The sequence below is a fragment of the Tachysurus vachellii genome, chromosome 7, assembly GCF_030014155.1.
Source record: "Tachysurus vachellii isolate PV-2020 chromosome 7, HZAU_Pvac_v1, whole genome shotgun sequence".
In the NCBI taxonomy this organism is placed as follows: domain Eukaryota; kingdom Metazoa; phylum Chordata; class Actinopteri; order Siluriformes; family Bagridae; genus Tachysurus; species Tachysurus vachellii.
The window spans coordinates 8,061,378-8,083,460 of record NC_083466.1 but is presented as its reverse complement, the minus strand read 5'-3'; the positions used below and the strand labels follow the sequence as shown (position 1 = coordinate 8,083,460).

Genomic DNA, 22,083 nt, shown 5'->3' with positions numbered 1-22,083 from the left:
GCAGAGCGTTGTTTAACCCACTCTAGCTTTGTTTTGTTCACATGTTCACTGAATCACGTGTGTCGCCTGTTTTCACTGCAAGTCCTTTTGTTATCTATTTCGTCTCAAAAAATTACCATAGCAGTAATAATAACAGTAGTAATGCTGATAGTAGCGCATAAAAGCTTGGCTATAGTGTGAATATGGTCACGAGTGCACGATAAAACCACTTGGAAGCGCGTTTGACTCGTGAATCGGTTCGCGCAAAGATTCATCATTTAGAGTCGATTCAAAAATTCTGCGTTCATTGAGGCGGGCTGTATGCAGTGAGCGGATTATATGCTAATTCTCTGCACTTCCCTTCTCTAAATCAATGCCTTTTATAGGCAGGACTGCCTTTTAGAACTGTGCCTGCCTTCTGTCACTCAACAACCTGTGCTTCTTACATAAAGTATAGCCTACAGCTCTGAACATCCAACAACCCGGAACATGGAGACGCAGCTCCTCTGTGCCAGGAGCAGCTGAGTGCGAGCTGAATGCGACTCTGGGCACTTGATTTAAGACGTTTGCTTAAAGTTAAAGGTAAGAATAATACAACATTCGGTTCTAATGAGTTTGTGCTGCTTTGTGTGTATTAGTTTGTAAAATATTTAGTGTTAATTTATTAAAGCAGTGGCCTAGAACACACACTATTCTAAGTGAGTTTGTGTTTGGGGTGAATTTTATTTAGGTTTCTAATCAATAATTGGTCGTTTTGCATGAAATCTATATGTTGTTATTATAAAGTTATAAGTGTGTGTTGTTTTTTTCCACTTTATGTCTGATTTATGCAGCATAATCATTGTTAAGTCTAAAGCAAGATGTTATTATATTTATATATATATAGTTGTATAGAAACAACTGAATGAAAACGTGTTAAATTAATCAGCCAACAAGTTTATGAAGTTTAGTTTAAGACGGGATGAAAGAGAAAGAACAAAACTCATAAAAGAAAATGTTTCTGGACTTCCTCTGTGTAGAAGAAGGCACATTGTGCCACTTCCTGATTTTGTTTGATACTAAACATGTGTGTGTGTGTGTGTGTGTGTGTGTGTGTGGCCAAGTTCCTTCACACTATGAAGATCATGCTGTGTGTTTAATAACCCATGTCTGCGCAAAAAAACATAATATCACCCTAATGATCCCTTACAGTGTTTAATTAGTCCTGTATAATTAGGATTTGTTGTCATCCTCACCCTGTAACTGACCCATCATCTCTATTACATCAGGCATCTGATCTCTAACTAACTGAAAATGATGTGCTCTGAAACCTAAAACTACAATTTGGTGTGAAACATTTATAGCCCAAAAACCTCTTACCGTTCAGAATAGCTTATAAAATATCTGCTTGTTTAGAAAAGGCTGTATTAAAGCTGTTGCATTATTCAGGCAGGGAAACGTCTAGGACATTTCTTGTGTACCTGTGTAATGTACTTGGTGGTGGTTCAGGTGGTCCAGGAGCTGGTCTTCTTTACTTCCAGCTCTAGAGGTTCTCACTGTGTCTATGTGGGTTTCTTGCTGGTTCTTTGTTTTCCTCACACCTGCCAGAAAACAGGCTGGTAGGTGGATTGGTTAAGAGAAATTCCCCATAAATGTAATTGAGTGTGTTTATTGTAGACTGCATTGCACTCCTGTCTCATCCAGAGTGTATTCCTACCTCAAGCCGTGTTCCCGAGATCCACTTCGACCCTGAACAAGCGTTTACTGCAGATGGATGAATGTAAAAGTGTCTTGTTTGCCTCTAGTAGTTCATCTAGGAAATGTAGATTTCTGTATTTGCACCTAATACCTACTGTATTTACACCTAAATATTTAAGATTGCTTTATATTCTTTCTGTCTGCCAGCTAAGATATAGGAACATTTATAAGACATCATAGAGTCAGCCCGTACATGCATCTTTACACGATACAGATGTCATACCGTTTCTGAATGGTGGTGTTTTTTTCAGCTGCACAGGTAATTAGCATTAAGTACAATACACGTTGTCGTGATAAAAAATAATCATATTTTGACATTTTCTGGTTCTCTACATCAGCACAAATTCTTTAACCAATTGCAAAATGTGGTGTTTGTTGTCAATGATGTATTTAAACGGATTTTAACGGGATAATTGTCATTCACGGGTATTAATGGAGAATTGTATTACTAACAGTTATTACTGTACACTAAGAGTTAGAAGTCTAGGAATTGACTAGTAAAGATTTTAATTCATTCATCAGCAGCTATGATATCACGAGATCTCTACAGTTCTGGCTCTGACTGTTCCTGAAGACGGGTTCTCAGGAACTGTGCTGAAGTGAACTGGTTAGAAATGTCAATCCTTTTAGTGGTGTCTGAAACAGTATGGCCGATTGCTGATTTAAGGATATGAGAGTGTTGCGTGAGGGCAGAATTTAAATGTATCTGGTGTGTGTGTGTGTGTGTTTATAAGTTTCTGCTGGAGTTGTTCATTTTACCGGTGTGACAGATGTTCAGCATTGTGGCAAACTGATAAACTGTATTGTTTGTATGTACTGTGGATCTGTTCAAATACAGTGAACTGAGATGAAACCTGTTAGAAACAACAACAGGAAATTAATTATTTAAAAAACTCTGCTCTTTGCTGCACTGAAACCCGATGACTTGATAGACGTTGTTCTGTGCAAAGTGCAGAAGTTGTGTTTTTTTTCACAGCCGCACACGCAGGGCGTCCTATAAGCAGCAAAGCTCAACATTTATGTGCAATTAAAGACATCATTAAGCAATTGTGTCGCGCCGCCATGGTTTCAGTTTTACATGACTTCGTTTTTAGTGAACGGAAATAAGGCTCTGCATCTTATTTTTTTCTGTGATGATGCACATTTACAATACGTTGCTTTATAGTCAAAATGACTAGTGTGCATTGTGTGATTTTTGCATGTAGTCGTGATGTTTGTTTCACTGCACTGCCAGAATGTAAGCTTGAACTCTTACCAGTGATAAAACTGTGAAGTGAGCTTTCAGTTTGTGTCACTTTTCTAACTCGAAAGGAGGAAGTTATTATCGAGAAGCGTATTATAGTGAAGTTTCCCATGCATCTGTTATTGGCATGCAAACTATTTCAGACTTGCACGCGTAATGCAGTTTAATCGAGCGCCATTAATCTGTCCCTCCTCTCTAGGTCTCTCAAGGCACCTTTTTTCAAACAAAGTTCCACATGCACTTTGGTTTATAAACGAGACAATATCCAGCCCAAGCCTTTAGCTGAGGTGTTGCGGGCTTAATGCAAGGTCACAGAGCCACACTTTATATATCAGGATATATTGATCCTTAAGCCTCATCCACAACTCTGACATACATGAGCTGATGTTTCATTAAAATGCAGGTCTCTCCAGTGTGCTGCAGCATGCACGCGTCACCCTACAGCTCCAGAGAGTTATTATTGCACCAAAAATGGGAACTGCAACAAGCCCATTGTGCAGGACTCGCACTGTTCTGTGGAAGAAGAGCAGGCAGGACAGGGATGCCAGATTGGGCTAAAACAGATTGCAGCCAAAAAGGTTTAGTTTTATAGCAAATAATCTGAATTAAATGTAATCAAGTGACACTTGTACAATGTTTTTTAGGTGCAGGGGTGAGGGGTGGTTATGGAGTAGATAACATCAGTAATGCAGGCGCACTACGGTGGCCTCGTTTCCAATGCAACGGAAAAGAAAGAGTTGTAAAATTTTCCATTGGCTATTTTTATTATTTATTATTATGTTATTATTTATTATTGGCTATTTATTTTTTATCTTTTTGTTTTGGTTATTGAGACTTTAATTTTGGTTATTGATACTCTAAAAGTTCACTAAACAGCCGCTTATAGAGTAAGTCAGCTGTGATGGACTCCCAGCTCAAATTCTCTGGAATCCATTGCCTGCAGTGTAAAAAAAACCGTTGATTTAGTTAGTAACAGCACTTACATCATCGATATGAGAGCTTATCATCAGGTAAGTGCCCTTTTTTAGGACAAGTATCGTTAATCGGTTCCTACTCGGTTCTTTGAAAATTCCCCGAAGTCCAGTTTTGGAGCAGGTTTGTGTGTGTAGTAATTACTGATATTGACAGGGAGATAAAAGCATGAGCCGTATGCACTCACACTGTGAAGTTCATGTTCTCACAAGTCTGGCAGCCATCATGTTCCTGCTTGTACTTTTCCCCCACTGCTGTTGTGCTGAGGCTCAGTGATCAGGCTGTTCCGCTATCGAAGAGTTTTACTCTGCGTGTCAACTCATCCATAGTGGTAGAGTCTACTGACACAACTACACGCTTTAGACTTGTACAGTAGAATATATTATAGTGTCATTTATTAATCCCCAAGGGGAAATTTGCTGTCCCTGCTGGCACAACATGAACAACAGGGAGGATTTAGACTTAACACAAGAGCAGCACGAGACTTAAAGCGCACAAAAAACTCAAACATCACAAATAGTGAATATACATATACACAACTATTCAGGTTATTTACAGACTGAGACTCAGAGTTTCTGTAGTCCCTCAGAAATACACACTTGAGTGTGAGTGTATTCTGCACTACAGCATACACAGCTGTCTGCCGTCTTCGGCATACCTGTGATCGCGTGCCCATGATCGGCTTTGTGTTGCAGTGATTGACACAACAGTGAGAGAGAAGGCCCGCCCTCCGTTTGCCCTGCCGCTCGCTGCTCTCTGTATTCTTGCCCATGGATGATCGTAGCATCCTAAACCTCAAGGTTTTGCAATGTCTGAACGATAGGACAAACATTTATCTGTACCATTTGGGAGTTCATTAACTGATCTTTTACCGGCGTTGTGTGTTAATGTAAAACATTTCTGCCACATTTCTAAACGCACTCATTTTCTTTATACCCCCAAGCATACAGTATGTTCAGAAATACCGACCACCCATAAATGTCTATTCAGAGCACAGATGATACGCATACTGAAGCCCACCAAGGACCATAAAAGGTATAAATCATTGCATGTACAGAGAGCAAAAATTACTAATCAGTGTAAGAGCACCTACTAAGCTAGACATTTCCTCCTTTTAGGGTGCCATTGTCTTAACCGATAAGTTAATAAGACTTGTCTTTTCGTCTTATTTACCTTAATTTATAGGTGTGTTGTTGACAGATTTCTTTCAGGTCATTAATTTTCCATATTAATGGCTAATCCTTAGCCAGAAACTTACACAAACTCAGGAGCTCTTGTTGAATGTGAAGGTTTTTCCAGAACGAACAGGATTTTCATACTTTTCTTGTGTCAATGTCTTGTGTGTTACTAGCTCCCCCTGGTGGTGGCAAACTGAATGTGCCGGTTATACCCACACAGCCAAGGCTTTGTTTTTGTTTGGTACTGGAGAAATATTGTACACAGAAGTGACAAATACAAAATACAATATTGCCCTGGGGGCTATTAGGCTTCTAGTACAGTTACAAACTAACAAAAGAAATCTGGGGTTTAAGTAGGTATAGTTTTAGGACCTGGACAATATTATATTACTATCATCATCATCATCATCACTAAGCACTAATACAGCAGTTGTAACAGTGTTGGGCTGTTGGTTGGGCTGTTGCTCTCTCTCTCTCTTTTCTTTCTAATTGACACAGTTTAATTTAATACAGAGTTGTTAAATAATACCGTGTCACGTTGCTCGCTTTATCTCGTCAAAACCACACACCAAAAATCTTAAAGATTTAAATTAAATGATTATATCTAACATTTATCCCTAATGGCTGAGGCAGCGGCAGGAAGGAAAATCTCCCTGAGAGAAACCTTGAGAGGAACCAGACTCAGAAGTGAACCTCATCCAGTAAATAATGTACTGTAAATGTAAATAATGTCCTTTCTACAACAGTTTGTAGTCGAGAACAATTAAGCAACCAGGAGCTCCTGTGGATAGATCCACTGCAATCCCATAAGTCACAGATCTAGGTGCATTGGAGTATATTAGTCCATGAGGCCCAAGAGATAATTGTTATACTTTTATCTTCTTATTTCTGGAAAGCATTTACGGTGTTTGACAGAGGTGATGGAAGTCTCTATCAACGATTGGCAGATATATCCGTGTATACGTCCACTGTCTGTAACTTCACATTCAGCATGAAGCTGTAGCTGAAACAAATACAAAATTATTCACATTGTTCTGCAGCGTGCAGCAGACATAAGAGGTTTACTGAAAGTGTGGCAGCCTGAGAGAGCACTTCATATGGCGACAGTTTAACATTTTCTATTCGTTCCAGCTCTCAAACTACACTGTAAAGCTTCACATCTATAGCCTGGTTTGATTACTGCGCTCTTCTTGTCATTATGCAAATTTGTCTGCAGTTAGCCGAGTTGAGTGTCCACCTTTCTGATGAAGAGATGAGGCGCTTCATTTAATTTTTCCCCCCTCACATGCTGCAGTGTGTAAACACCCTCCTGAATATATAGTTTAGTTAATAAACCACCTGCAGCAATCAGAGCTCATGCTGTGCTCCATTAAAGTCCGTGTGAGATCAGTGCCACATGAGTGTGCCTGCAGCCTGGGGAACATGTTCTCCCACAGAATAAGCTATCTGACTCCAACCCTGACAGGAAGGAATATACTGTAATAATACTGCAGCAGGGTTCATTGTTACAGAGAGGAATCACACACACACACACACACACACACACAGAGTTACTCCTCCAGCCCAGTGATGATTATTTCCCAATGTCATAGTGTTGTGTTCATTTTCCACCCTGTCAATTTACTAGCAATGGCTTTATTATATTTATTAAAGAGCATGTAGATTCGAGTCATAATTCTGACGAGTTATTGTTGTGGAAGTTATTTCTTGCAGCATGTGGAAATCGTAAAGGAGCACTTTCGTCTCCGACCGTTACGAAGCGCCGACACTGGAGACTCATTCCAAATGTTACCTATAGTAGCATCACCACGAACGAATCAACACCATCTGAAAAATTTAGAGGCAAGAGTTGAGCATGAGTTGAGTACAGGAGATGCTTGTACATTTCTGTCAGAGCTTTAAGAGTTCTAGAAAACCTGACCAAACACTGACACACACCAAAGATACAATAAGTCCTCCTTTCACCTGAACACACCCACACAGTTGTAATGAGGTTTCTAAGCTGGAGGAAGTGTGTGTAGATAGGTTTCTACTCACAGTGCAGTTGTAGAGACTCTAGAGTCTTCTGGTGCTCCGTGTCCTTTAGGTGTCCTCAGCGCCATGTGTCCTACTAACGTTTCCAAGAACCTGGAACATCACACATCCTCCACCAAGATTGTGTTCTTCTCAGCAGAACAATCTTTTTTTTTGTGCCAAACCCACCGTGAGCGTGTGTTGCCACAAAGCTCTATTTTTATCTCCTAGATAGGATGAAGTAGTTTTCATGCTCTTTGGAGTTTACCTCTCTACCCGTCCTTCTCTACACACTACTCATCATAGATGGCGGCATTTTCAGGAGTGTATGTATGTTTAGAGCTTTAATCTGATTATGACTTTCTTCCTTCTTTTGTTTCAGTTCCTTAGTGTATTCTCTGATCTTGTTGAGGAAGGAAATTGCTGTGTATCGAAACATATTTATTCCCCAACAAAATGCTTATTCTTTAAAAAAAAAAAAGTTTCTTTGGTTTCTAAAAAAAAATTATAGTGCTGCCAGTAGTAGTAATAATAATAATAATAATAATAATGTGTGTTTGTCTGTTTTTGTCATTTTACTTAGTTGTGAACTAACGTCATATTTTGTTAGTGCGAGTTTGACAATTTTTGGTAATATCTTTATCCAGAGTGCCAATACTTGATCCAATACTTGGTGCTCATCGTATTTACAGTCTATTACACACTGCATGTCTTTCCTCCTACTTAACTTGTAAACCTGCAGAAGATGCTGATATTCAGGTTTATTACTTTTTCTATTCTGAACAAAAGCATAGATTAAACCAAGGACGATAAATAATTGGTAAAAACAAAAAAGGGGCTTTTAAAAAAGCTTTATTAGATTTTTAATATACAGCGTTTGCGTGCATGTTGGATTGTGAGTGCACACGATGGTGTTGATTTGTTTATTGTGTTTGGATTTATTGTAGTGTTTTATATGTTGGTCATCTGAGTGAAGATGTGAACTTCAATTCTTAATACTTGAGTTTTATAGCTATTCGCGACACTGCAGTATTGAACGTTGTCCACCAGGTGGCAGTAAAATCCCACCACATCCTGCTCTGAAGTAACATGAACATCCTCTGAAGCAGAGGGTCAAGTTTCCATCCTAGGATTAGATATTTAGTCATGATGTAAAGGTCACCCGGTAACAAGAAACCTCCTCATCTGATTATCTGTCTGTAACTCCTGACCTTGTGTGTTAGTCAATGACCCATCAGGACACGGCGACTTGTATGTAAATCCTGAATAATACTCCAGCATATCTTGTTCCTCAGGGTTGTGTTATTAATCATGTTAAATACAACTTGAAGCACAACCGTTAATCAAATGCCAAATAAATGATGGATTATCGGTGCTGACAGCTGGATACCATGATGAGGTGGCACTGTTTACCTCTCGTGCCTTTCTTGTTCATCACTTTCCTTTGGGTGGAGTCTCTGTTTCTCCCTCTGGGTGTGAGTCACTGCTCAGGCAGTGAGGCTCTCAGCCTGGTCATTACTACTGGCCGGAACTGCATGCCTCTCTTTCCCACTTTAAAGCAGCGCAGTGGTGTTTGTGGGATGTAATGCTGCCGCGTGTGCCTCATGAGTGTGTCACGCCACAGCTTCAGAGGTCTACAGGGGAGGGGGTGAGTTATGGGAAGTGATGATGATGATGAGGGCATCAGAGCGCGTGTGTGTCAGGAGGGATGAACGATGACCTTAAGACGGATCACACACACCCCAACATCATGAGCACGTTGTAGCCTTTTAAAATCAAGTGAGCTATTCAGAGATCAGACATTCTTGATGTTTGTGTGTACAAAGTCAGCAGGCTGAAATCCAGTAGATTTAACCGTTAACTCCAGATTGTGCTGAATCTGCATATGGAAATGACTTAGTGGCTTTTTTAGGCCACCTGCTTCAGGCACACAGATGATCATGGGCCACGGCGGGAGGTTAACTCCATCGCTCTGAACTGAATCTGGGTCAGAAGGGATGCAGCTCATATCTCTCTCTCTCTAACTCACTGCAGCACCCCAGCACTGCAGAACCCCACCCCGCTGTGCCTCAGCCCATGTGACTCCGCTCCCCTCCCTCTAGCTTTCATTGCGCAGTGTGTGTGTGTGTGTGTGTGTGTGAGAGAGAGAGAGAGAGAGAGAGGAAGGCGGGTCTCTGTGCTCCACTGGCTGAGCTGTAGTAGTCGTAGTAGTAATAGTAGAGGGCACGTGGACACACACGCTGCTCTCCATGCTGACACACTCACACACACATTGCACTGACAGATTTACACACACGATCCCATGCGCATTGCACTAACGGGATTTGGGGATTTTAATCAAGACGCTCCCAGTCGGATCTCATCCTGGGAGTGTCGAGCAGGAAATCAGCACACATACACACACATCATACAAACATATAGAAAAATAGTACATTCAGCATAAATGCACAAAGTGTAATTTAATAGATAACCTACATGTTTAACTTCATACCATTTCTAAAAGATAGACGGGGAAAAAAAAAGCTTGGTTAATATTCCTTTTTTGAGACGCTATCGAACATTTCAGTTTTTCTCCTCCTGAAGCCTGCATCTGTTCCATTTACTCGAGTCATTATATCGATGTTCTTTTAAGTCTGCTGAGTATCATCTTCCATTCTCTCGCCTCGCCCCACCCCAGAGATCTGCTCCTATTGGCTGCTGCAGTATTTTTGGTGTAGAGATCCGTTTTTTGGCTCCATGGAAACAGCAGAATGTCACGAGCCAATAGGAGGACAGAGGGGATAAGTGATAGTCAAACGAACACGTCGGATTCGCTCGTCCTCCTTCCACCCCACATCCCCCACCATCCGAGGCATATCAAGGTGGATTTAGGGCTTCAGGACAGAGCTGATGCTGTGCTAGTGCTTTTCTTGTTTGCTTCCTCTGCAGGGCTGTAGATGTATTACTGAAGGAACACACACACACACACACACACACACACAATGTAGAGTAGGTCAGTGGCTGACCTATTTACCTCCTTTAACATCCATCGCTCCAGTTGTTCTGTAAAGCAGTCCTAGTTTTGCAGTTAAGTTGCTTTTAAAGAGTTAATCCTGCAAAAGGAATTCGCTGGAGCCTGGAGCAGACTGTTGCAGTGTTTTAAATTTGAGGTCAGTCTCTTTCCACAGACTATCCCTCCCTTTTCGTGGGTGGTTTGAAATCATGCATAGCCTGTGCAGCTCGGAGCGCCTCCCTGCTCTCGGGAGAGACGACTCCTACATAGTGACACAAACGATTCACAGCAGAGCAAACCTAGAATTTCAGGGAAGGGATTCCTGGAAATGACTCAGTCCGGTTCCATTCGAGTCGTATAGCGCCTTTAAGTATGGATATTATCACAAAGATTCGGATTCAGATTTCAGTCCTGAATGAGAAAGCCAGAAAAACTGCAGTGGAAGAAGCCAGTGATATTTAAGAGTTAGAGGAGGAACCGATTGATCTCTGAAACGTTAACACACATTTAATGAAGAATTGTATTTGTTTGTGGTAAAATACAGCTTACATTTTGTCAGGGGTATTAAAATCTTTTTCTTTCTATCAATCAAATCGTAAGAGGTTCAATCATGCTGGTTTTCACAAAGAAAATATTCAGGCAAGATTTTTTTTTGCTGTACTGAAAATCAATTTTATTGTATCACATGAATATTGTGCTTTAACACGTGTTGAAGGTTTTTATGACTATCATCATATCTGTTTTATCCTGGTGTGACTGGGTAGAGTGTGTGTGTGGTAGTGGGTTGGTCTTCCTCTATCTGCACTGCCTTGAACAGCTGTTCTGTCACACATTTTTGCATGTGTTTACAGATGTTAAAGGAGTACAGATGGGACAAACCAGGATCGGTGTGATTCTAGCCGGGGGAGGGAAAGATAACGATTCCGAAATGTTCAAAAAGCTTAGACAAGTGCTCGACATCACTGATTTATTAGACACAATCAAGAAGCATGACACGACACAGTAACATGATCTTTATATTCTCAGCGTGACGCGTCACTAAACCCCGTCCTCTTCCTCTCGTAGGGTTTCTGATTGGACGGCATGGGGAATCTGATCAAGGTTCTGACGAGGGACATCGACAACAATGCGGGGAATTTTTTCCTGGACTTTGAAAGTAAGTTTATGTAGCGTGTGTATCTTTTATAATTACAAATGCGTTTAATCTTAATGGAGATGGAAACAATGGAAGACTGGGACAATGTTATTTAATATAGTTTTAATGTTAAGTGTGTTCCAGTGTAATCAGGGCAGTCTTTAAACATGAATGAACTAATGTGCTAACAGTGCATTCCTCTATAAGTCTGTTTCATATCAAAACATCTGCTGTAACCATTTTTATATGCACGATAACCCGACTGTACATTCTGTGTGTGTTGCCGTTTCCGCAGACGCTCGGCCCACCGAGGCAGAGAGAGAGTTATGGGAACAGGTGAACAAGGTTCTGATGGAGGCCATGAGTGTTTTAGAGGATCTGCAGTCCTACAGTGGAGCTGGAGAAGCCATTAGACAGGTGAGTGTACGACGTGTGTTTGTGTGTGTAGACAGGACAATAAAGAACGGAGTCGGTTCCACAGCTGCTGTTTAATCTCCAACTGTTTTGTTCATTTCCACCACAAAAGAGCTGCAGGTCTAGAAATAAGAGATATAGTTTATTGCCATGACAAGTCTTGTTTAGAAATAATAAAATGTAAAGCTGTTTCACAACAGTGTCTAGAAATAAAATGGAAACCTGTAGGATCATTTTTAACTTTACTCACACGGTCACTGTTAGTATTGAACAAATCACAGTGTTACCTTCACATTAAACCGCTGTCTTTCCTGTTCATTTGATTTAACTTGCAGTCTCCGCGCACTGGACGGGCCCTAAATCATACGTCACCCTGTGTTTGTGTGTACTGGAGATTTAGACCACAGTACAACAGTGTTGCTGACCAGAAATGAGTGAAAAACTGACAAGAGATAAGAGATTTTATGGAAAAGACTGTCTCGTTAATATCTATTTAAGATATAACAAAGATCAAATCCCCTAATTGTTGTACGTGGATGTGCTAAAAGACTTTAATTCTTTCTACAAAAGATACACAAGCCGGTTGATTCTGACTGTGATCCACTAAATCTGCAACTCCCGTTATTTCTAATGCTAAAGGAAGCAGAACCAGCTAAAAGCTATAAAAGTGTATCGTGAGTCTATTGTGTGCGCTGTGAATTCTCGGACGCTGATTAGATGATTAAAAAGAATCTCAGTCAGAGGTAGAACTTGTAAAAAGTCTTCTTAGTTACTAGTTTTGTACGGCTCATAAACTCACACTAGATTATTTAATGGTTTGGCTCTTAAACTTGAGGAAACAATGAACTGTTCTTTAAGAATCGACACGAGCCCAGCGCCGTGTCAGTGAGGAAAGCCGAAGCAGATACAGCGTTCCTAGCACAATGTATCACTGAAGTGTTTATGTTTTAGCTGCTTCATCACACCTGAGTCACATTACAGTCCTGGAGGAAGAGTGCTGGGAGAAAGATAAGAGGAGTAAGCTGTGCTTGGGAAGTGCTGTCAGGATGAGTTCATGGGAAAGTTCTCCAGTTTAGCAGGCACATGTTGATGGAGTGTGTTGTGTTTCCAGGCCATCCAGCAGCCAACTAATGAAAGTGTGCAAGAGAAAGCCTGGAATGCTGTGGTGCCGCTGGTGGGCAAACTAAAGAAGTTTTACGAGTTCTCTCAAAAGCTGGGTATGAGACTTCACGTTACACACACACACACACACACTCTTTCCTACACCACCAGTGATGTTTATTATAATACATTACAAGACCTGCCAAGCTGGATGTATTTCAAGTTCAGTAGTGTAACAACTAAAGTACACTAGTAAGAGTTCACACCCCAAAATACAGCAAAAGAACAAGAGATTATTGTTTCTAATATTAACCAGTGCTGCCAGGAAGCTTCGCCCCTTTCCCACATCTCACACTCCTGGCTAAAACTTTCTCAGTTCTACAGTACCTTGACATGAATGTTTTGAGCTCAATAGTGTAAAATAGCAGCATGTTTTCATTGTACATTTGCTAGCGTTTTATTATTTTTAAAGAAGATTAGTAAAAAAAAAACCTTACCAGCAGTAAAGCAAATGAGATGAACACATCATGAGCAGGGATATAGTAATCTCACACAAACCTAGACTTCAGCTCAATGTGTCACACTGTTATATTTGTTGCTGAGCTCAGTGACGGTCACTCGTGTCCGATGATGGTCAGTGTTTAGTGACTCATCTGCGTTTGACTCAACAAAGTTTGCATCAGGACCCAGATAAAGGAGTTATATAACCTTTATCAGCTCTATCTATAGCTCTTACCATCACTCTTAGATCTTTTCTATATGCTCCATGTCCTCAGATTCCTTCTCTTTGTTTATTGGATTGACATGGATTCACTTTTGCAAATGGATGTTGCTACAGTAAATAAAGCCGGCTGTAACGTAACAGGTAACAATGTCCTGTTGGCAGCCATGTTCCGCTGTGGTGAGGTTGATGCTATTAGGATTACGACGTTCGTACTCGGTGCATGGCAGCAGTTCGCTTCGAGCCAGGCAACAATGCAGTGTAATTGAATTAAGATAATCTTCTTGGTGACGCAAACCTCTGAAGCCTTATCTAGTGAAATATTGCCATGTTCACTCTTTAACGTATGCAATTTAATTGTGTTTAATACCGAGGTTAATTTCTGATATTCGTTAATTAGAGACACATAAAAAACAGTAAGCTCTTATCTCTCTCATATGTATGTCAGTATACGAGCAACACACGTGGAATAGTAGGTCATGTCCTAATTAACTCTGACACGTCCCCATATCTGACAATCACCAACCAGCTGTAGCCGACTTTGCCAGATATTTGACGAGCCATTTAAAAATGCATGTGGATATAAATAAGTCTACGCAGCTCACTGCACTGTGATCCGCTAGAGTTCTTGCAGGGTGAAGACTGCATGCTGTCTGAACGTTCTCTATGTGAACCGAAATTAAAATAGAAATTATGAACACATTTTGCCCCAAGCGGGTCTCTGGAACACACCCTTCATTTTTGAATAACAGTTTGCCACAAGGCTTCATCCTGTTCTTTTTACATTTGCTCAACACACTGGGTTTGCCTTTCACTAATTCTCTTTCCGATATTGATCCAGCACGTTCATCCATCTTCATCTGTCCCCCATCCATCAGGTCAATTGTAATGTAATATTACCTCTGTCTTGGTTGTGTAGAAGGAACCCTGCACGGCCTGCTGGGATTCCTAACGAGCGCACACTGCAGCCCCACACAGCACTTGGAGCAGGAGCAGGCTCTTGCGCGCCAGTTCGCCGAGATCCTCCATTTCACTCTGCGCTTTGACGAGCTCAAGGTACGTGTAAGCAGATTAATCTAAAGGTCTCGCTTCAGTCGTTCACCTTACCGAAGCCGCGTCTCTTATCGGTATCCTCGCCCTGTCGAAACGGCTTCATCAGGAGAACCCAAGGCTGAGAAACACACACAAAGCAGATAGAAAGGAAGGTGAATGAAGGAGCAGAAAGAGGAGCATGAACATGGAAGAGGATCTCAGAACACTTTGCTGTTAGGGACATGTTCATGAACAAAACAGTCTCACTCAGAGGCAGGAGTTTAGAAACTCGACCTGGATTTTATTACCAATAATAGTAACACTTCATTCACAGACTTCTATGGCAGACTCTCTCATAATCCAAGTCTACTAAAAAAAAAAATCGCTTCCATGATGCTGTTTATTTAACATGTATGAAGGGGTGTAAAGGATCAGCGCATCAACAGGGAATGGTTTCACAGTTCCTCTGTACAAGGACAAGCTTGTATTATTCGTTTGAAGTGAAACAACATCCATTTATTGCTTCGATTCAATTTATCTGTATAGCGCTTTTAACACTCCACATTGTCTCCAAGCAGCTTTACGACAAACAGAAACAGAATAAAATCCGAAAGTTTAAAAATGAAGTTACTTTATACAGTATATCTCTAACATTAATGAGCACAGCGGAGGTGACTATTATTTGATGATAGGAACTAATTTGTTTCAAAGACATTCTACTACATTCAATGTAGCTATAAACATTAAATTTGTCCTTTTTTTTTCTTAAATCTGTTTAAAGTTAGTGTAGTCGAAGGTGTGGTGGTATAAGAGGAATGAAACACTTTGGGTCATGCTAGGAAAATCGCCCTTTGCTATAACTGTACACCTCGTCTTATTTTACTACTTGCATCAGAACTCCACAAATTTACTGATTAATTCAGCCGATTCAGCTTACCTTTACCTATAAAAGCAATACAGAGCCAAGGCGTGAATGATGAATCCTGTATCTTCTCTTCCCAGATGACTAACCCAGCCATTCAGAACGACTTCAGCTACTACCGCCGGACCCTGAGCCGCATGCGAATCAACAACTTGGCAGTAAGTGCACGTGCTTTGCGTGCGCACGCTTGTGGAAACACGTCTCATTATCGGGAAGCTTATGTTTTAGTAATGCACCAATTCACTAGGGTCCAGGGTTAACGAGCAGCGCTCTGATCATTAAGTAAGCGAGGTCCTGAGTCAGGGAAACACTCATTTCAGTCATCCATCTATTCCCTTTTATCCAGCTACTTTTAGCCGATGCTCATGTACAGTGAGGGGGTGGTTTCTGCACGCGAGTGTGTATGCTAATGGGCTCGGCCTCGAAACCATCCGAAAACTAGAGAGGAGACAAAGGTTACATGACCTTGCCTCCCCAATTAAAAGCTTTCGCAGTCAGGAATAATCATCACCGCCTCCTCACTTAATGAATCGTGAGCTGCAGTGTTGTACAGCCTGCTCTGGGCTCGCAGGACTTCCTGTGTGTAGTAGAGGAAAATAAATGAACAGCTTCTTGTCACTGGAATATGCTTTTTCACCATGAGAAGAGCACTGAATTGTCTTTTTGGGTCCGTTTGCATGATTACATACACAAAATACCATATTCTTTCTTAAGCTAGTGCTGCGCTGGGGACTTATTAAATGTATGAGATCATCCAAAGAAAATCTTGTTAACAGGTTGTGATATTTTGCACTCAGTGTCGTAGTAAATAATCACAGATTTATTGTTTATTATCTGCTCTATCACAATCAAGGCTTGTGCTTATAAACTGAAAAAAAAGCCTTGATTGTGATAGAGCAGAAAATAAACTATTGTAAGCCTGTTACAATAGTAGCTGAGAGAAAGCACGTTTTAAAAGGGAGAGATGATGAGCTGTAATTCATCCTCTATTTCTTTCCACACCGCATCATTTTTGCCCTGACACGACCAAACTGAGATGAGACATCAAGGGACACATTCTCTCTGCTGCCGCAAACATTTCGTTCTGCTTTAAAATCGGTCATTGTTTACGTTACACCACTAGTGCTACAGTATTTGTAACAGCGGTATAAAATTGGTGGCGTTTACACTAGTAGAGGCAGCTGCTTGCTGAGATTTTATGCATTCTAAAGCTGTTTCCCTAATAACATACTACACACTTTTTCTACTGTATGAATTTTGGAACACTACATTTTTTTTTTTTTTAAACTAGCCAGAAATATAAGCTGTTTCCCAGTCGATGCTGGGAATGCGACGCTGCTGACCTGAACGTAAAACAACAGAACAAAACGCATGTTGTTCGGCTATCTGGAAAACGTTTGTCTCATCCAGTGCCAACGCCTGGTAGCTCCGCCCCTTTTCCACTACATAAACAAAGTGTCCGACGTTCCACACTTTGTTGTGTCCGTTGAATTCCTTGCATCATCCGAATACCTGAAGTGCACTCCATGCTGAAATTTTTAGTGTGAACAGATTAATCACACTATTTATACTACAAAATGCCATAGAAATCATAAGTATGTGATTTGGGACACACTTTAAGATCTATCCTCATGAATGAAGGCTAAATTTTTGACATCGGCATGTCAATCAGCCTTAGTTTCCACTGTATTAAACTACAAGCCACAATGTAATGTTGCATTGAAATCAAAAAACCTTTGGCGCAAATCACCTTTTTTTTTTTTTTTTTTTGGAATGTTACACCCACATGTACACCTTTGCCCAGAACTGTTCCTCTTTACACCACCTCATCTACATTAAGAAGTGATTTGTGGATGCTGGAGTAGAGAGAACTCGAGTGATCTACACAGAGCTCAACCCGACAGCACACCTTTAGGATGAACTGGAACACTGAACGCACAGCCACCCCCCAACAGCCACGCTCCAACATCTAGTGCAAAATAATTTGAGAACAGAATAATTTTAATGCCCGTGGTTTTGGAAAGAGATGTTTAACAAGCACCTCCGTTTGTGATGATCCATCAGGTGTCCACGTACCTTTATCCATACAGTGCATGTCTAAAGAGTGTACAGTACAGAAGTGATCACGCTAGATATCTCTTGCCAAGAAAATATTAAACCTACATTACAATGTTTGTGTATTTACTGTTGGACTGATCAACGATTTCAATGTTTTGTCCCTAGACAGAGGAAGAAAACGAAGTAAACAACGAACTGGCCAATCGCATGTCTCTGTTCTACGCCAATGCTACACCAATGCTGAAAACATTAAGTGATGCCACGACAAAGTTCGTATCTGAGGTCAGTCTTCACACTTCATGCTCGCTGACGTGCTCTAAAATGGTTCTAAATGTCTAAACATATCATTTTTCCTCTATTTTGACAGAATTCAGATTTACCCATCGAAAACACGACAGACTGCTTAAGTACGATGGCGAGTGTGTGTAAAGTCATGTTAGACACACCGTAAGTTCAGTTACATCAGTCATCATCCTTTCCCTTTTAGTTCTTTCACTCACTCCGGGTGTGTGTGTGTGTGTGTGTACACTCAGGGAGTACCGTACCCGTTTTGCGAGTGAAGACACAGTGTTATTCTGCCTGCGTGTCATGGTGGGAGTCATCATCCTCTACGATTACGTTCATCCTGCCGGAGCATTCGTCAAGTCCTCAAAAATTGATGTGTGTGCACAAATGAAATTCTCTTCACACAGGTGTACTCATGTACAGTCACACATGTTCATCATATGATTACTGCCTGCATGTGAATCTTCCTGTGTTTTACAGATGAAAGGCTGCATTAAAGTCCTGCGGGATCAGCCACCTAACAGAGTAGAAGGTCTGCTTAACGCACTCAGGTCTGTGAACTCACGCACTGTAAAACAATACTCTATTTTATATGACATAAATATCTTATTTCTGCTAAACACGTACATTGGATATGTTTTCAAAATGCGTTTTTGGGTGTGTGTTCGACTGAAGGTACACGACAAAACATTTGAACGATGAGACTACCTCCAAGCAAATCAAAAACATGTTACAAGTCTGACAGCGTCCATAAAACGGTACTTCTCGAGAACTTATTGAGGATTTGGACCCTCTTCTGATGAGTTTTTAACTGCTGAGAGAATGGCCATGTATCAGGTGGCAGCTACTGGGATACACTGCTGTATGATGGTCCTAATGCGACTCTGAAGAGGAGTGCCTCTGCTGTGTGTGTTTTTTTTTTTCTTCATCTTTTTATTGCCCTTGTGTATTTTATTTTAATGGTTGACAGAGTGCCAAAGCAGAAACATTTATTTTTTGTAATTTCTTTTGTTAAAAAGCTGATTGTTTTGACATTTGATAAACCTTTTTAACAAAATAAAGAAGCTCTTTAAATCAGTTTTGCTGGCTGTGTTCTTTCACTTCACAATCGCTTGAAGGTGGTGCATCAATGTTTAATAGATTCTACTAAAGAGAAGTTTCTGTAGTTTAACCCGCTGTTAACACACAAGCATCTGGACGCCATCATTGATGGACATCAAGCCAGAACATCTTTTAAGACACTTTCGCAAAGGTTTCTAGTTCCGTGTTGGACCGTACACTTTGGTTCCAAACCCACATCCGTGTTACTAACATAGCATCTGGACTTCTCATCACATATCCTCTTTCTGATTTCCTATTCTTGAGTCAACAAATGAGCAATGGTACCGTCATCTTCCTTCACAATAACTGTAGCCGTTTTTTCCCTGCCAAATAGGCAGAGAGTCTCCAAAACTATGTGAAGGAAAACAAAGCTGTAAAATTCTCTGCACTGCATTCTCAGTCTCAGCTGGCTGGAAAAGGAACCAACTTTCCCTCTCAGCATGTCGGAATGTAGCGTGTAACCTGCTGCTGATTGGTCAGCAGGAGTCAGCTGACTGTACTGGTGTGTGTGTGTGTGTGTGTTGGGGGGAAGAGAAAGAATCCCACAGAAGGCAGGAAAAGGAATTGTGAGGGTTTACGGTCATTGTGAGTAATACACTGATAAATCTGAGCTCTAAAAGAACTGGATCTCTAGAAGAGGTGGATCTTATACTCAGTGTGTATTTAATTTCAGCGCCTCGGTCTCACGCTGCGCTGCCTGACACTTCCTCCGAGCCGAACACATACGGTTTTCTTAATGGCTTTCCTGACTGATCAAGATACTTTCGCTGAGGGTTCCTGGTGCAGAGCCAAATGCCTGTCTGTTTACACACCCTGTACACTCAGACAGTCTGATGCGCAGGCCATGACTTCCTGACAGTGTGTGTGTGTGTGTGTGTGTGTGTTTGTGTGTCTAGCCCACTATGTATGTGTGTGACCTGTAATTCCAAAGTGCCATCTCCCAGGGTGGCCACTACAAAGCAGACCAAACACCATATGGCAGTAAGATTACTTACGCTCCTCTTCAGCGCTGGTGTCAGCACAAACAAACAAACAAACAAACAAAGTCACCTCAGAAGTGCTTGGAAAACAAGTGAGGACGCCATCACGGGAGGGTGAAAAGAGGCCTCCGAGGAAAAGAGGCTCAAACAGGCGTGTGATTAAATCCTTTCCTGTGCATTAGGCTGCAGACAGAGGAACAGACTATTCTAGGACGTAAGGGCATAGTTTCAGCAGGTCACTGCCAACCTCCGAACTTGTCACGGCCCATACGAGAGCCATGTTTTATGAGTGAATGTAGAAGATATTGCTCACAAGGGAAAGTGTGGCGCCAGTACGTCACTTATAAATCAATAATCCTCAACCCTAAAAATGCTCCTTGTTCATTCAGTTGTGAAATTTATTTTTTTTTCTCTTTTCTATTTTTAAAAGCACACAATGATTCATTATCCAGTCACACAGTAATATTTAAGCTACACTCTTCTTGTTACCCAGTGATTGTTGATACACGTCTGGAGCGTTCATTAAATTCAGCCTCAAAATAAATCTGGAATGATGGGGGGAAAAAAAAAATACAAGAGCTTTTTTTTGGAAATATTGTCAGTCTATTGTTTCAGAGACAAAAGCTAAACATCTCATTTGCATATAAATGAAATGAAAGCATGAAATAAGCGGAACGTACTGTACAGTACGTGGAATACACTCCGTTTCCATACAGAGAAGGATGAAACCTAATCAATTCATTTTGATTTGTAAAGTAGTTTTAACAAGAGGAAGTATCTTCAGTATGAGCACATTTTGTTGGCAAGAGTCCTGGGATCATCATAACTACAGTATCAGGGTGATACTATGAAGCAGCTGAAGCAATGGAATAAAATATTCCTGCTAATAGGAGGGTCATTTCCTGTATGTGCAGGTCAACATTAGATCATCAGTCTGATGTCCAATCACTGAAAGTAGCAGTTTGTAGAAGTTCTACCAAGTTTATGACTAAAACTAACTGCAGTTTTGGAGCATCAACACACAAAGGCCAGGAGTAATTGTAGCCCCTGATGACTAACATCATTCCAAGTAGTGCACTGGATGACTCAGGCGGATTTGTTGGGAGATACTGAAGGACTCATGTAGCTGGAAGAAGGCCTTGGAAATGATCCAAAACCCACGCAGAAACACGACCTGGTCTTTTGTTTGTCTTCGTGTGCGAGCAGACGCCAAACGGGCGAGACGTGTCAAGTGCAAACAGGGAGCTGCAGATGGCAGCAGCGCAACAGACAGGGTCGTGTCGTCATGTCATAGTAGAGGAACGGAATGGCGCTAATCTCAGATCCGGACAATGAGGAAGTTGATGGTAACAGGTAAAAGTGAACATCCTTGTGAGCACTCCTTTTACTGGACATGGTGCCAAAATAGTGTAGAAGACATGAGGGGGGAAAAAGGGGCCAGGATGTAACAAAATCATTATTTGGGTATTTCTTCATTAATGTAAGGACATCCTGTGGTTTTACAGTTGGCAGATAAACCACTTCCTGATGGAGACTTGCTGCATCTGTGTATATTCTATTCGAACACATTTTCAGCAGGAAAGCACCAAATTTTGATGGCATTTTTTCTATCAACGTTAGGTTGAAGGAAATATACAGTGAGTAAAGCAAGCTGGTTGTTATGGCCTTCTCGCGGTGGTCTGGTGGCAGTGACACAGCTGTCTCTGTAATTAAGGAAGCGTACGGCTAATCCGCTACAGACAAAACACTAGGAAGTCTCTGTCTGTGCTCGGCAATGAGACGGTCACACGGAAAGAAGTGCAGCGTGTAGACATAACTGCATCAACACTTCTCTGTGCTCCATCTCTTTGGGGACTTGGACCAGAAGTTTCAACTCTGTCCAAACATACATTACCACCAGAGGCAGAGCTGCTGGTGATAATAGACAGGAGATTTAAATGTGATAATCAATATGATGCTCATCATTGTCAGGCTATCATAAGGTCACCTGAATACATTTGAAGAAGGATGGGTGCAGAAATATTACACTGAAGGACAGAACAAGGTTATAACAAGGTTTTTTTCCCCTCATTCGTCTGAGAGAGGTTTTCCTTGCCACCGTTGCCTCATGCTTCGCTCATTAGAGATGTAAATTTTATCCTAAATGTTTATATTTCTATAAAGCTGCTTTGAGACAATGTCCACAGTTAAAAGTGATGTTTAAATAAAACCGAATTGCAT

The 22,083-nt window shown here is 41.1% G+C and overlaps 1 protein-coding gene and 1 long non-coding RNA gene across 5 annotated transcripts in view; one reads left to right on the top strand and one right to left on the bottom strand.

Annotated features, from left to right (window-relative positions):
- The first annotated feature begins 332 nt into the window (after positions 1-332).
- On the top strand, positions 333-18,859 carry fam49ba (family with sequence similarity 49 member Ba). Its single transcript, XM_060873992.1, has 11 exons — positions 333-561; positions 11,180-11,270; positions 11,545-11,666; positions 12,775-12,880; positions 14,405-14,541; positions 15,520-15,597; positions 17,663-17,779; positions 17,865-17,944; positions 18,031-18,157; positions 18,263-18,333; positions 18,458-18,859. The coding sequence occupies exons 2-11, from the start codon at positions 11,198-11,200 to the stop codon at positions 18,522-18,524; spliced, it is 978 nt and encodes a 325-aa protein (XP_060729975.1). The 5' UTR covers positions 333-561; positions 11,180-11,197; the 3' UTR covers positions 18,525-18,859.
- The window catches only part of LOC132848373 (uncharacterized), a 108,664-nt gene continuing 97,936 nt past the window's right edge, over positions 11,356-22,083 (bottom strand). For 3 of the 4 annotated variants that reach the window (XR_009648727.1, XR_009648725.1, XR_009648724.1), the window contains one exon: positions 11,356-14,656. This is a non-coding gene — a long non-coding RNA (uncharacterized LOC132848373). The remainder of the gene's footprint in view (positions 14,657-22,083) is intronic. The other variant, XR_009648726.1, reaches the window with a different exon arrangement.